The following is a 16,948-nucleotide window of genomic DNA, read 5'->3' on the forward strand; positions in this document are numbered from 1 at the left end:
TATCAATTGCGACACTAAAGGGGTTAATTATGGAATAACATGTCCATGTGGGAAATTATACATAGGAAGAACTATCCGTCCAATGCGTGTACGAATTGCTGGGCATCTTCGGAATATTGTTAATAAATTTACCAGTCATCCCCTTTCTAATCATTTTTTTAAACATCATGGAAGTTCTATTAGGAACATTACGGTAACTGGCATCAAAATAGTTTTAAAAAAGCTGGAGAAAAGGCAATTTCATTGAACAGATGTCAAGAGCGGAAAGTGAATGGATATTCAAAATGAATACTCTCATACCGAATGGATTAAATAGCGAAATTGAATTATTTGCTTTTAATAAATAGGACTTTTTGCTATACGGGCTGGGTATATAAGTGTCACCTCAACGACATGGACCATCCCTGATGAAGGAAGCAGTAAGCTCCCGAAATGCGTAGGATTGGTTTTTTGGTCCTGTTAGCTTTCCTTAAGCCGATCACGTGACCTAACACGTGACTGTGACGTCACGCAAGGTCCTGCACCTTGCCGGCTCTAATTACATCTCCCGGCGCATGACCTGCTTCTGACGGCGGGTTAGCATCGGAGAGCAGGGCGATTGCTACCGGCCGGAGCATCTCCCGACATTTTGGATTGTAGTAAAGGTGAACATTTTTATTTATCTGCCCTCCGTTTGTGACTTCTACCATCACCGCTAATATTGGTACCTGGAAGGAACTATCATCTGAGCACATAGAAGCACAGTAAGAGAAGCATTTTTCTGGACTGAATCTCAGACAGGTAATACCGCGTTTGGTATGAACAGTGACTTGAACGGTCAGTACTATTGTCTCAGTGCATTTAGGGATTCATCTGTGTAGATATTATTTTATAAATCTGGATGAAAGTCACATATTACACCTTTTTAGATGGTTACTAATTGCATTTTGGAAGCGAGGAAATTAAGTTATGTGGATATTATTAGCGCAATTATTTATTTATATATTTTAATCATTTTTACTACTTGTTTAAAGGGGTATTCCCATCTCCAAGATCCTATCCCAATATGTAGTAGGTGTAATAAAAGTAAGATTAGAAATGTAGTATAGTTCTCCTGATAACCTATGTTGATTACCTCATGTGCAGGACTATAGGTATCTGTAATGTATAATAATTAGATCTGTCTCTTTAAGCAAGCCAGACTTATGGGACTTGGGGGGTGGAGACAAGAGGGATGAGAAGGGAAGTTTCACTTTCACTTCTGAGTAGCATGGGAATGCAACTGTTATGCTGTGTGCTGGAGGACGAAGAATAAAACATATCTAAAGTTAATACCTTGAATTCGTCATAACGTGTGGATATTACAACTGGCGACGAGGATGGGATATAATCACCTACTGCTGTGAGTACGGACTATATTTTACCGCTTCACACGCCAGCACCACTGAGAGACTCTATCATGGCTGACTACTTGCACACATTCCCACAATTTGATATGACTGATGTCATTAATCTCTCCCATAACTGGAGAAAATGGCTAAACAGATTTGAGAATTTCCTAGAAGCCATGGACATAAAGGAGGAAAAAAGAAAGAGAGCTTTGCTCCTGCATTGTGCAGGCACAGGAGTCTGACATATACAGTACGTTACCTGCAGCAGAAACAGACACATACAGCAACTGCACTAAAGCTCTCACTGGCTACTTCAACCCCAAACAGAACATCAGATATGAAAGATATAAATTCAGGATTGCCAAGCAGCTTCCAGAAGAGTCCATAGACACTTATGTCACACGGCTGAAAGAGTTAGCACATGGATGTGCCTTTACAGATGTAGATGATGAAATCCTAACTCAAATAATTGTCACCGGCTCGTCTAATAACCTAAGGCGTAAGGCTCTGCAGCAGGATATCTCTCTCCATGATTTGCTCAAAATGGCCCGTGCTATAGAAATAGCAGATCATCAGGCTACCGTAAAGGAGAATGGGGATAAATTACATGTGCATAATCTCAAACAGAAAAATTTACCAGACAAACAAGCCCAGAAACAGAAGAAATGTTATAGATGTGGACAGGATTTCCCTCACCACCAGAACAAATGTCCAGCTATGGGACAAACCTGCAGTAAATGTGGAAAAGGGAATCATTTTGCAGCTGTCTGCAAATCAGCGCACTACAAGCCTCCGCTGCCTATGACAAAATCTGCAGAGGTAAAAGTGATAAATCAGGACACAGAAGAAATGTCTGCGACTGAGAACTATGTGTTCACTACCTCTGTCACTGGTTCAGTACAGTCTCCCTGTGTTACACTCTCAATCTGCAACACTGACATTACCTTTACAATAGATACAGGAGCTTCAGTGGATATCATAGATGGCACTACATATGAACAATTGAAAACAAGGCCAGTCTTACAACAAGTGCAGACTAAAATCTTTCCTTATGGATCTAAAACACCTCTAGCTATAATGGGACAATTTGATGCTGAAATTAGATATAAAGAAAACAGGCAGAAAACCACTTTCCACACATTACAAGGATCGGGAGGCTGTCTTCTCAGCTATCACACTGCCTTGGAGCTAGGGCTCATCCAGATTATTCATACCATAACTGACCCTGCGGATATGGATGTACAAACTATGGTGAACAGCTTTCCCTCCCTATTTAGTGGTTTGGGAAAACTAAAGGACTCTCAAGTACACCTTCATGTGGATGACAATGTTCGTCCAGTAGCCCAGCCTCACAGGCGTATTCCATTTCACCTGAGACAGAAGGTAGAAAAAGAACTCCAATTGCTCATGGATGAGGATGTTATTGAAACTGTTACTGGTCCCACTCCGTGGGTCTCTCCACTTGTGGTAGTTCCAAAACCAAAGACTCCTGATCAAGTGAGACTGTGTGTTGACATGCGCCTGCCCAACACCGCTATACAGAGGGAAAGACATATCTCACCTACGATTGATGACATTATTCATTTATTAAATGGAGCCACCGTCTTCTCAAAGCTCGACCTCAATAAGGGATATCATCAATTAGAACTGAGTCCAGAGTCCCGATACTTGACCACATTTTCCACTCATGTGGGCCTCAGAAGATACAAAAGATTGACTTTTGGAGTCTGCTCAGCAGCAGAAATTTTTCAGGATGCAATAAGGAGTGTCATTCAACACATCCCAAATGCCTTTAATTACAGTGATGACATATTGGTTTTTGGTAAAACTCAAGCTGAGCATAATCGTGCTCTATATGCTATCTTCGAATGTCTGCTTTCTGCTGGACTCACTTTAAACAAAGAGAAGTGCGAGTTTGACAAAGGTTCATTAGAATTCTATGGTCACATCTTCTCGGCAAAAGGAGTACAACCAGACCCCAAGAAAGTGGAAGCTATCAGAACAGCCTCGATTCCACAGGATGCCAGTGAAGTGCGTTCTTTCCTTGGAATGGCAAGTTACTGTGCTAGATATATTCCGAATTTTTCAACAATCAGCAATCCACTACGGGAACTTACAAAACAAAGTTGTATTTTTCAATGGTCTCAAGACTGTCAGGCCTCTTTTGAAACAATTAAAAATGAACTCTGCTTGACAACCACTATGGCTTATTTTGATCCAGCTCTTCGAACTGAACTGATTGTGGACGCCAGTCCCGTGGGACTGGGTGCTATTCTAGCGCAGTGCAAGGATAACAATCAAAATCCTCACATCATTTCTTATGCAAGTATAGCTTAACAAACACTGAAAGAAAATATTCTCAACCTGAAAAAGAAAGCTTGGCAGTTGTCTGGGGATGTGAACACTTTCACTTATTTCTCTATGGAGCTCCCTTCACCATTGTCACAGATCATCAAGCACTTCTTACAATTTTTGGAAATCCCAGAGCTAAAATGCCTGCACGAATTGAACGATGGGGCCTACGTCTACAGGACTACAACTATAAAATTGTTCACAAACCTGGAAAATACAGCAATCCGGCTGATTATCTTTCAAGACATCCTACTAATGATGATATACCTGTGCATTCCTCCATTGAAGAATACCTACGTTTTGTTACAGATCATGCCGTGCCAAATTAGATCTGTCTCTTTAAGCAAGCCAGACTTATTGGACTTGGGGGGTGGAGACAAGAGGGATGAGAAGGGAAGTTTCACTTTCACTTCTGTGTAGCATGTGAATGCAACTGTTATGCTGTGTGCTGGAGGACGAAGAATAAAACATATCTAAAGTTAATACCTTGAATTTGTCATAAAGTGTGGATATTACAGTATCCATGATTACGAGTCCTCATATAGTGACAGTTAGTTGGGAGTGGTCGTAACCATGGATAACTAAGCTACTGCAATGCCCTGCACATGGAGTAAGGGACATAGGTTATCAGAAGAACTAAACTATATTTCTATTTGCCAGTATTGCCAATATTACTATAATTATACATGCTACATATTGAGATAGGATTTTAAGAAATGGGAATACACCTTTAAATATATGGGGGCAAAATAATTTTTACAATTGGGTTTCATTAAAAATCTTGTGCCTTTTGTTTTTTACAGGCTATTTGCATTCAACTTTAATATGGTGTGTGGTCATATATCAGCTAAAAGGAGCTCAGAAAAAGACAGATGAAAGAGTTCACACCCCACTTCAGACCATCACAGCGGACTGCTGGAATTTCAGTTAACTCATTCTGCAGCCAGCAATAGACCGCACAACTCAGAGGCTGCAGAAAGCAAACGCTGCAAAACATGTAATAAAATCCAACTGCAAAATACATTGTTAGCCTAAAAAAAATGCCCTGAAAAGTTGTATAAAGTATGCCAGCACCAGATTACTTTTGTGAATGTATTTAGAGACGATTACGGCGTTTTATTTATGATCTAAATTCTAAATCAATACTGTATGATAATGTCTGTCCTGTGAATAAATAAGATATAGGAGAGACTTACTGGGATGTGCACATAGGCTTCAATCTCTGCACACAGCTGGGACACCCCAGAACAGAAGCACGGAGAGCAACCCAGAGGGTTATCAGTGCGGAGGGCAAAGGTCCCACTTTTACATTCATTACAATAGCTTCCAAAGACATTTTCCTGGAAGAGAAGAGATTCTTACATACAGTAAATACGCATTATTTGGATAATAACCACCCGGACATCAACTTTGGTGACATTACTGTAAAAACTCTATATGCTGTATTTCTGTCACTTTTTTTATTTGTGTGGATTTTTCCCCACTCATTAGAAATCTGCAGCAAAAACGCTGAAAGAAATGACAAGGTACAGATTTAAATCTGCACCAAATCTGCATGAGACTTCAGGATTTTCATTCGCTTTTCCGGAATTAGGAAATCCTTCAGGTTTTGTGACAAATCTGCACAGCAAAAACGCAGCGTGTGCACACAGCCTTACCCTCACTGGCTTATCAATAATGTATATAGATCAATATATAAGAGTATTAAGAATAGAATCAGATCAGTCTGGTCATGAAAGACAATGATGTTTAATTGTAGTTATATAGTCTTACTTTAGAGACTCAGGAGCCCAGAAAACTGTGTAAGTTTCTGTCATGATACAAAATCTACAGCAGTGTCTATATATCGTGTCAATGATCACGCTGTTATCTTAAGCGAAGGTGTGTAAATCCCCCATCCCCAAAGCCGATCTGTCACCAGATTTCACAATACAAACTTCATACAATGGTAAATAGCTCTTAGGTCTGACAAGACTGGTGTACTTACTTTGAAGATCCTTTTCAGAATGGGCGTATAATCCTCAAATTAAAATAATCCATATAGCGAGTCCAACTGGGACTATACTCCTAAATACTTAGGTTAATATTAGGCAGGGAAACTTTCACAAAGAATAACGCAGTCATTCCTAAATAGGTTTTCAATATAAGCACACCAGCCCCAACAGTATCTATTTAATGATGTATGAAGTTTGGATTATGAAATCTGAAGACCAATCCACATTAGGCTTTACAGTAATTTCTCCTATTCTTACACTTCCATGGAGAGTGACGCTAGCATCTGTTTCTATAATAAAATACAGAAGAAATGAGTGTATACAGAACTTGTCCAGTAGATGGCAGTGTCTGACTAGAAATTTCTCTCTTAGCCTGTCATTGCAGTGTTCCTAACCTTGCAAGCACAGGCACTGGATTCTTCTTCACAGCTGCATACTTTCTGCTTATCATCGCACCAAGCAGACTGGGTTCCTTTGGCATCACAGTCACAAGAAATACAGCTGGGGTATTTTCTGTATCCGAATAGACAAGCATTGCACGTCTGCCCACCAAACGCCTCTCTGCATGGGCACTGACCAGTTGTAAGGTCACACTGGAGCCGGCTCGACCCTTCTCTGCTGCAGTTGCAATCCTAGAATTATTCAGAGTGGTATAAGTGACCTTGTGTATGCAGACGGCAACAGTTTCCTACTTATAAACTATACAGAGCTCCTCCGCTGCTCAGGTCAGATGTATCCCAGCGCCCTGCTGGTCTGAGTATTTCCTTCTCCATCCGTTATGTCCCTAATCAGAAATGTGACCGATGCATCCGTGAACATCTACAACCGGTGACTGGCTGCAGCCATCCCATTCCCTAATCGGTACAATGGTACATCATGGCTGGATCAGGAATTACAGAGACCGAATAGGATGAGGGCGCGCCGGAAACAGAGGAGGGGATGATGGTCAGAAGTGTGAACGAGACTTCTTATTTTATAACATTCAAAGCTGGTTTCAAAAACATCTTCCATGGCTGCTCTATATACTGTAACTACCAATAGTAACTTCAGTAGGTCAGTACAGTAATAATGTACTATAACGTAACATTTATTACATATGCAGTAAAACAAGCACATCGTAGCTGAAGGGAATGTGTGTCAGCATATTAAAATTGACTAAGGTACATTCTCTGCCTCCATACATTTGTACATTAGATACGGAGGAAAAAGGAGGCTGGCTTAGCTACTGAACTGACCTCGACAGCCCACCCCTTTAGAACACAACACACTCTTACACAGTAGAATGAAAGGGACAGAGTACAGTAATTATAGTGGTTTGAAAAAAACCACTATATTGTAATCCGAACGCTGCTAACTTATTCTTCTTCTTATTATTATTCAGTTGATTTCCACAATTAATGCGGCCCGAACCGCTACACGCACAGACTCCGTTGAGGTGTCGTTTCAAAGCCAGCGTCCATGAGTGGTGTGCTAAGTATTTTTCGTGTCGATCGGATTTGTAGTTTTTGCGCAATTTGTGTTAGAAAATGTTTTTCCCGTCATTGGAATGCATTGTCTCAATGCTTTTCAATGGGGAAATGTTGCCATAGTCAAAACGTGCCCTGAGGCGATTGAAATGGCAGTTAAGCTCATTGATATGCGCAGGCACACCCAGTTACTATGCCAACGCCTACGAACTTCACATGATGCCCCAAGAACACAGTTTCTGGCAGACAATATCACCTCTTAAAGCGAAACCCACAGCACAAATGCAAATCGAGCTTCATCACATGACGCACGCCCCTGAGAGAGAATGTGCTCCAAAGTGGATTTAGAAGCCCAGTGAGCCAAACTAGCTTTTAAACGGCCGACGCGCCTAAGTGATTCTTACAGGGCCGGTGCACCAAAATGAGTCTTAAAGGCGTCGGCGCGCCAAATCGAAAACTGAGTGACCCCAGGCTCCAAATCGGAGGCTGATAGACCCTGGCCTAAAAATCGGAGGCTGAGTCACCCTGGCCTCCAAATCGGACCCAGAGTGGCCCCGCTCACCAAATCGGACCCAGAGTGGCCCTGCCCACCAAATCGGACCCTGAGGGGCCCCACCCACCAAATCGGACCCTGAGGGGCCCCACCCACCAAATCGATGCCCCGCCCACCAAATCGGACCCTGAGGGGCCCTGCCCACCAAATCGGACCCTGAGGGGCCCCGCCCACTAAATTGGACCCTGAGGGGCCCCGCCCACCAAATCGGACCCTGAGGGGCCCCACCCACGAAATTGGACCCAGAGTGACCCCGCCCACCAAATTGGACCCAGAGGGGCTCTGCCCACGAAATCAGACCCTAAGGGGCTCCACCCACAAAATCGGACCCTGAGGAGCCCCACCCACAAAATCGGACCCTGAGGGGCCCCACCCACAAAATCAGACCAAGGGGTCCCACCCACAAAATCAGACCGAGGGGTCCCACACACAAAATCGGACCCTGAGGGGCCACACCCACAAAATCGGACCCTGAGGGATCCCGGCCACCAATTCAAGCCCTGAGAAGCCCAGGCCACCGAATCGGATCCAGAGGGGCCCCACCCACCAAATCAGAGCCTGAGGCCAAAGTGGCCCCTGAGAGGCACCCACAGTTAAAACGGATCCTGAGTTGAAAGTCTTGCAGGGGCAGCAGGCAAGTCTCTCTTAAAGGGGCAGCCCGGGCACCATTTCAAAGCACTATCTGTACTTCCTTCAGGAAATACACATCTAGCTATTATTATTATTTATTTATATAGCACCATTGATTCCATGGTGCTGTACATAAGAAGGGGTTACATACAAATTACAGATATCACTTACAGTAAACAAACTTACAGTGACAGACTGATACAGAGGGGAGAGGACCCTGCCCTTTTGGGCTTACATGCTACAGGATGGTGGGAAAGGAGATAGTAGGTTGGGGGGTTGCAGCAGCTCCAGTGATTATGAGGCGGTAGCTCCAGTAGTGGTGAGGAGGGAGTGGGGTCATTGCAGGCTGTAAGCTTTCTTGAAGAGGTGGGTTTTCAGGTTCCGTCTGAAGGATCCAAATGTGGTTGATAGTCAGACATGTTGGGGCAAAGAATTCCAGAGGATGGAGGCTATTCAGGAGAAGTCTTGGAGGCGGTTGGGTGAAAAGCGAATAAGTGTGAAGAAAAGAAGGAGGTCTTGGGAGGATCGGAGATTACGTGAGGGAAGGTATCGGGAGATTAGTTTAGAGACATATGGGGGAGACAGGTTATAGATGGCCTTGTAGGTCAGTATTAGTAATTTGAACTGAATACGCTGAGGGAATGGAAGCCAGAAGAGATTTGGAGAGGTGAGAAGTGGAGGAGTAGCAAGCAGAGAGATGAATTAGTCAGGCAGCAGAGTTTAGGATGGACTGGAGAGGTGCGAGGGTGTTAGGAGGGAGACCACAGAAAAGGATGTTGCAGTAGTCGAGGCGGGAGATGATGAGGGCGTGCACAAGCATTTTAATAGATTGAGTAATAGCTGTCTCCGCTACCATTGTCAGCATGTGACCTGTGAAGAGTTCAAAGAGGGGTGGCTGTCCGGCTCAGTTCATGAGCTAAGACAGCCCCCTTCTCTCGCTCTACATTAGTCATTAGCCACAGTAGAGAGTCCTGGCTTTGCTAATGAACGAAATCACACAGCTAATCATTTTATCACATAACACTATATTCATGGTGGTTCTGCATCACCTCCCATATTATTAGGTAAAGTTAGTATTCAAAAATATCAAGGATGCTGGAGCCTTTCATTGATCCCTATTAAATTCATGTCTAATTTATGAACTAATTTTAATATTAGATTCCTTAGAATTCATATATACAATTCTCAACTTTAAAATTGCAGCACCAAGAAGGAAAAGCTATTGCATTATAGAAATTACTAGGACGATAGAAGTGTTCATGATATGTAAATGATGAAAAATGGAAACAACACTTACATCTTGATTTATTCGATATTAAGTATGTTTGCCATGCACAGAAATACAAGCACTTAAAGGTCTTGTCTGCTAGTATTGAGGTTTTTAATGGTTGTCTGAGGACGGCTTTGCCATGCTGAATGCGATAATCAAGCAGGAGGTTAGACCAGTTGATCAGAACTGTATCATTACATCTCCCACACCTCATGAGACAGCTTCTCTAAGCTGTGGTGAAGGCATGTTCTTCTTTACTTTGAGTGTTGATGACTGCTTATGATTGGTCAGTATCATACAGGGAGAAGTACACGACTCCAGTGAAAACTATCTGATAACACCCACTTTGACTAAAAAAAAAGTTAACCCGCTAGGTGCCAAATACTTTCATTGCTAAAATCTCTGCAAAGTGAAAAATAAAAAAAAAAGTTTGATTCTGCTTTCCAGCTACTTTCACATCATTTGTCCATCTCAATGTGAAATATTTGATGGAAGGTCCTCTTTAAATATTTGAAATTCAATGTATTTACTTAGCTCGATCTAACATAGATGCAGACATGCTATAGGTGTAACAAAGGCAGGGACAAGAGGTAAGGGGCCCCACTTCTACCTCCAAAGCAGCTAAAAGCTTCTTTCACAGACACATTATTGGACTGAAAAGGGCCCATATACTGTATTTGTATAGGGGCCCTCTTCTATCTCTATCCAGCCCTGTTCCCAGTCATTTTGTCTATAGGGGAAGATTTCGTACAAAGGTTAGGTTTAGTAAGAAGCAAAAAAAAGGTATGATACTTTATAAAGTATTGTCGGTTTGAAGTACGTGCTGTGCTTAGAAGTAAGAAAATTCATACAACATCCATCCATGAGGTCAAATGAAAGAACCACATTATCTATACATGTGGTCTCAGTAGAAGACACACATATTTCTTACTATGAAGTCCCTATAGTAAGAAATATATACAGCTCTGGCAAAAATTAAGAGACCACTTTCAAATGTTCAGTTTGTCTGATTTTTCTCTTCACAGGTATATTTTTGAGTAAAACATAAATTGTTCTTTTATTCTATAAACTTCTGACAACATGTCTCTGAATTTCCAAGCAATAAATTTTGTATTTTTTTCTGACAAAGAAAAATGGTCAAAAATAAAAAAAAAACCAGTGCTTTTAGACCTCAAATAATGCAAAGAAAACAAGTTCATAATAATTTAGAAGCAACAAAAATAATGTTCTAACTCAGGAAGAGTTCAGGAATCAATATTTTGTGGAATAACCATGATTTTTAATGCGTCTTGGCATGCTTTCCACCAGTATTTCACACTGCTTCTGGAGCAAAAATGTAAGCAGTTCTTCTTTGTTTGATGGCTTGTGACTATCCATCATCCTCTTGATTACATTCCAGAGGTTTTCAATGGGGTTCCGGTCTGTAGAATGGGCTGCCTATGACAGAGTTTTGATGTGGTGGTCTCTTAATTTTTGCCAGAGGTGTATATTACAGTTGTGGCCAAAAGTATTGACACCCCTGCAATTTTGTCAGATAATACTCAGTTTCTTCCTGTAAATTATTGCAAACACAAATTCTTTGGTATTATTATCTTCAATTAATTTGTCTTAAATGAAAAAACACAAAAAGAATTGTCCTAAAGACAAATTGGATATAATTCCACACTAAACATAAAAAAGAGGGTGGACAAAAGTATTGGCACTGCTCGAAAAATCTTGTGATGCTTCTCTAATTTGTGTAATTAACAGCACCTGTAACTTACCTGTGGCACCTAACAGGTGTTGGCAATGACTAAATCACACTTGCAGCCAGTTGACATGGATTAAAGTTGACTCAACCTCTGTCCTGTGTCCTTGTGTGTACCACATTGAGCATGGAGAAAAGAAAGAAGACCAAAGAACTGTCTGAGGACTTGAGAAACCAAATTGTGAGGAAGCATGAGCAATCTCAAGGCTACAAGTCCATCTCCAAAGACCTGAATGTTCCTGTGTCTACCGTGCGCAGTGTCATCAAGAAGTTTAAAGCCCATGGCACTGTGACTAACCTCCCTAGATGTGGATGGAAAAGAAAAATTGACAAGAGATTTCAACGCAAGATTGTGCTGATGTTGGATAAAGAACCTCGACTAACATCCAAACAAGTTCAAGCTGCCCTGCATTCCGAGGGTACAACAGTGTCAACCCATACTATCCGTCAGCGTCTGAATGAAAAGGGACTGTATGGTAGGAGACCTAGGAAGACCCCACTTCTTACCCCGAGACATAAAAAAGCCAGGCTGGAGTTTGCCAAAAGTTACCTGAAAAAGCCTAAAACGTTTTGGAAGAATGTTCTCTGGTCAGATGAGACAAAAGTAGAGTTTTTTGGGCAAAGGCATCAACATAGAGTTTACAGGAGAAAAAAAGAGACATTCAAAGAAAAAAACACGGTCTCTACAGTCAAACATGGCGGAGGTTCCCTGATGTTTTGGGGTTGCTTTGCTGCCTCTCGCACTGGACTGCTTGACCGTGTGCATGGCATTATGAAGTCTGAAGACTACCAAAAAATTTTGCAGCATAATGTAGGGCCCAGTATGAGAAAGCTGGGTCTCCCTCAGAGGTCATGGGTCTTCCAGCAGGACAATGACCCAAAACTCACTTCAAAAAGCACTAGAAAATGGTTTGAGAGAAAGCACTGGAGACTTCTAAGGTGGCCAGCAATGAGTCCAGACCTGAATCCCATAGAACACCTGTGGAGAGATCTTAAAATGGCAGTTTGGAGAAGGCACCCTTCAAATATCAGGGACCTGGAGCAGTTTGCCAAAGAAGAATGGTCTAAAATTCCAGCAGAGCATTGTAAGAAACTCATTGATGGTTACCGGAAGCGGTTGGTCGCAGTTATTTTGGCTAAAGGTTGTGCAACAAAGTATTAGGCTGAGGGTGCCAATACTTTTGTCTGGCCCATTTTTGGAGTTTTGTGTGAAATGATCAATGTTTTGCTGTTTGCTTCATTCTCTTTTGTGTTTTTTCATTTAGGACAAATTAAATGAAGATAATAATACCAAAGAATTTGTGATTGCAATCATTTTCAGGAAGAAACTGAGTATTATCTGACAAAATTGCAGGGGTGTCAATACTTTTGGCCACAACTGTATTGAGCTATCCCACAGGCGTTTATTTTTTCTAGTAAATTGTCCACTACTTTACAAGATATACTTAATGAACCCAGTGCAGTTTAAGAAAAAAAAACTGTACTCATTTCTCAAGCCAGCGCCACTCCTGGGTACTGTATCCCCCAAAATGGAATGAGACAGTTGCTTCCCATCAGTAGCCTCTGATTAATTGCAGTGGCCACCTAATGCCCCCTTTTGGATGTTGGTAGCACTAAACCGACAGGGGACAAAGTAGCGACGGTAGAGTAGCAGCGATGGTAAAGGAGGTGAGTATAGTTTTTTTTTCACTTATACCACCCTGGGCCCATTAAAAATAACTAGGAAAGTGGGGGACAACCCTTTTAATTATCCATTAGCCAAAGGAATAGAAAATCCCATTCAAATGATTGTTTTCTGCAAGTAGCCATCATCTGATTTAACTAGCAACAGAAAATAAAAGCATACCCCAGGAAATTAAACAACAAAAGATCTGAGTTTGAAACTAAGCAGTTTGGGTTCTACAATTTGATGGATTTAGATTTTTACATAACAAATCTCCAAAAATCAGCGCAATGATTTCATACCAAACATCCAAGCTCTGGATCATGGCCCCAGTAGTTGACATCACAGTATTCACATTTGGGTCCATGGGTGTATGGAGGGCAAATACATTCGCCAGTTCTTGGATTGCAGTTATTTTGTGTGTGAGCACAGTGACAAGCTAGAGAAAACACAAACATTTTACACAAAAGCTAAAAACGTAAAGTACACTACATCAGATGGACGATGCCGGTGGATCCATCTGGAATTGAAATAAATAACTTCAAAATAAATTGACGTTTCGGTCCTAAGTTCCAGACTTCAATCAGCATGTAACAGACATTCTTATGATGGTCCGGATCCTAGGACCGAAACGTCAATATACTTTGTAATTGGATTAGTAAATTAAAACTGTCACAAGTCTACTGTCTACCACCGAGTGCTGAGTTTCTCTATACGAGGCGGCAGCTGATAAGTCTTTGGCTTTACCCAGAAAGAAAAGAGATTGGAAGATGAAACTTGCCATTTATTCCACATTCTCTCCACTGATGTCAACACACTTCTTACATCGGTATTCCAAGTTCTGTAAGCCTTGCAAAAGAAGGATTTCAGTTGTGCCTCAGACCAGGCATCCATAACAGCCATGGCATCAGAAATGGTGTGAAATTTGGTACCCTTGAGGTGTTTCTTCAGATATGGAAACAGATGATAGTCGGAGGGAACTAGATCTGGTGAATAAGGTGGGTGGTCAACCAGCTGGAAGGCCAGCTCCGCCAGTTTTGCCTTGGTCACTTATGCAGTGTGAGCGGAGGCATTGTCTTGCAGGAACAATATTCCTTTGGACAGCTTGCAGCGCCAAAGACTCATCAGCAGCCCCTCGTATATACTTTATGGACTTGATCCCTACTTGGGCACCGCCACCTTTATGGTGTAGTACCATATAATGAAAACTACTTGTTTGTTTGAACTTTTATTGGTGGCTCAAGTGGACCATGCACCTGGATACCCTGGATTCACATGTTGTGCTACTCTAACCTCATCTCTACATATCCTTAAGATGTGTCATCACTATTTGGGTACATTTAGACATCTTAATAAATCGGTCCGAGATCAATGCACAGACTGGCCACAGGTCTCCTTACCGGAGCGTGGCAGTGTCATAGAGATATATACAGTGGCGATGGTCAGATTGGGAGGCCCGCGGCTAGTCCTTGCATTGTGGTACTATCTCAAACCAATTTATACAGATGTAGGAATGTGCCCTTTGACTGATGGAAGTCTAACTCCGAGAACCCCTGCCAACTGGTGCAACGCTCTGGCCAAGACTGGGGCTTCTTCAGTGCTCTGTACTGCACAACTACACGTTGAATAAATAGGACATGGTGCTCGTAAAAAGCTCTGCACCCCCTTGAAACTGTTAAATAGCAGGGATGCCGAGAGTGAGCCTCACCTCTCCCATGGATGTAACAAACCCCTTTAACATATAGCAGTAGCCAGATTAGCAATATACAAACAATTAACAGACACAAGTCTAATATAACGTACGTGAGCAGCCACCATCATTGTATCCATAATACCCATGAGCACACACGTCACATTTACTCCCTGCCACGCTGGCGACACACGGGCACTGCCCAGCATCATTGCATAGTTCAGAGATTGAACCTGACTGGCTACAGTTACATGGTAGACAGCCGAGGCCAGATGCCAAGCTGTAGTATCCAGGCTGGGGAGAGAGAAAGAAGACAACCATTAACATAAACAGAGACAGAAATACATATAAATTGATGGTAAAAGACCAATAACATTTCCTTTTAAAATGAACAGAAATTATTAAAAAATGTATGCAGCAAAAAAATTATCTTACCTCACACTGATCACATCGCTTCCCAAATACATTTGGTTTGCAGGCACACAAGCCAGTTTCATGGTGGCAAACTGCAGAGACGGAGCTATTTGGGTGGCAGCTGCATGCTTGAAATAAAACATATAATCAACATAGAATGCAATATATGAAAAATAGGCTTCATACACCAACCAAGAACTAACAGATGACTATCAGGGCAAACATACCGTCTATACAGTGGGGGCGACAGCGGACACCCAACACGGCTGTATAGTAGCGCCTGGCATTCATAGACAGGTAGCACAGATGAGTGAAAGAATAGGCGATTTATGTAAAATATGCAAACTATGAGTGGCCGTGGCTGAGCACAATTGATGGGCGGGGCTATTAGGGAAATGGGCTGGGCTTATTAGTTAAAAAAGTTGCCTCTATCTTAACCGCAGAAGAAGGTAATAATAACAATGTGAGTGATATTTAATGAAAGATGTTAGTGCTAATGTGGCGCCCCTGAGGGTTCAGTTGCCACAGAGGTACTGCACCTCCTCCTGAGGTGTGGTACCCCACCATTCAGGTAAGGTGGAGACTCCTGACCACACTCCAACACCTGCATCCCACACAACATAGTAGTGTAGTAAAGCACCCTTTGGTGGCTCCCTGCTTGGAACACGAAGCGTGCTGGAAGGCGGGTGGAGTTAGTTGGCACCAAAAGAGCGGGAAGAGTTTAGGATTGAGTCAGTCTGACAGAGTCAGAGGAAGAGTGAAGATCCCCTGAGTGGGATGGATGAAGGAAGTGCTGCAGCCAACCTCAGTGACCTGGGTCCGCTGGCACAGGAAAGAGACATTGATGGAAAGCCTAACTCTCTCCATAAGAAAGAAGGATTAGTATGGAACGTAAGGAGAGGAGGACTAAGGATTAGGGTTAGAGTAGAACCCTTCTCAAGTTCACAGCGCAAGGCCGGGGTCCGGTCCCCGATGTTGTATGGATACTAATGGTCCTGCAGCAGACACTGGAGGAATAGAAGTCGTCACCACTTTATTCCCACACAAGACTTGGGGGCACAGCAGCAATGAGAGTGAGCCGGGACTTAGTAGGAAGGAGTCCCCGAAGCAGGCTACAGCTGTCTGCCGTACAAGTAGAGTTTGTAGGAACATCTGACAGGAGGAACTCCAGTGTAACTCAGTACTGAGAGTACGAGGGGTGCCTGAAAACTTCGAGGCCCACCCATGAAATCTTTTTTGCATGGTCTTGTTTTGCAGTGCAATATGTTATTTAGTTACCGTAGTTGAATGGTCTCATGAGCAATCTGGATTTATTTTGATTTTTTTTGTTTCCGTTACAGCATTTTAAAGTTGGGTCGCAAGGCTGAAATATGGAAATGGAGAAGTTGGCAAAGTTCACACATCGGCTGTTGCAATGGCTGCAATTCCACCTTCCACCAAGGTGCTTTTTCATCTGTGGGAATAGGTGATAGTCCGAGGGAGCCAAATCAGGGGAATAGGGTGGGTGCTGAAGCAGTTGGAAACCACAGGAATGAATTGCAGCAGCCGATGTGTGAACTTTGCCAACTTCTCCATTTCCATATTTCAGCCTTGCGACCCAACTTTAAAATGCTGTAACGGAAACAAAAAAAATCAAAATAAATCCAGATTGCTCATGAGACCATTCAATTAACTAAAAAACATATTGCACTGCAAAACAAGACCATGCAAAAAAGATTTCATGGGTGGGCCTCGAAGTTTTCAGGCACCCTCGTACTTCACTATAGGAGCAAAAGGGAGACGTTCAGAAAAGGCACTAA

At 42.4% G+C, this 16,948-nt stretch overlaps 1 protein-coding gene across 1 annotated transcript in view; it reads right to left on the minus strand.

Annotated features, from left to right (window-relative positions):
* LAMA1 (laminin subunit alpha 1) overlaps positions 1-16,948 on the minus strand; it is a 291,968-nt gene that overhangs the window by 120,352 nt on the left and 154,668 nt on the right. Inside the window, exons 20-24 of the mRNA XM_073550937.1 lie at positions 15,171-15,277; positions 14,849-15,029; positions 13,348-13,484; positions 6,112-6,348; positions 4,919-5,062 (exon numbers count right to left, since the gene is read on the minus strand). Coding sequence (XP_073407038.1) covers positions 4,919-5,062; positions 6,112-6,348; positions 13,348-13,484; positions 14,849-15,029; positions 15,171-15,277 — 806 coding nt within the window. The remainder of the gene's footprint in view (positions 1-4,918; positions 5,063-6,111; positions 6,349-13,347; positions 13,485-14,848; positions 15,030-15,170; positions 15,278-16,948) is intronic.

This window comes from Dendrobates tinctorius, unplaced genomic scaffold (genome assembly GCF_039654945.1).
Source record: "Dendrobates tinctorius isolate UK_male_01 unplaced genomic scaffold, ASM3965494v1 ptg000171l, whole genome shotgun sequence".
NCBI lineage: Eukaryota > Metazoa > Chordata > Amphibia > Anura > Dendrobatidae > Dendrobates > Dendrobates tinctorius.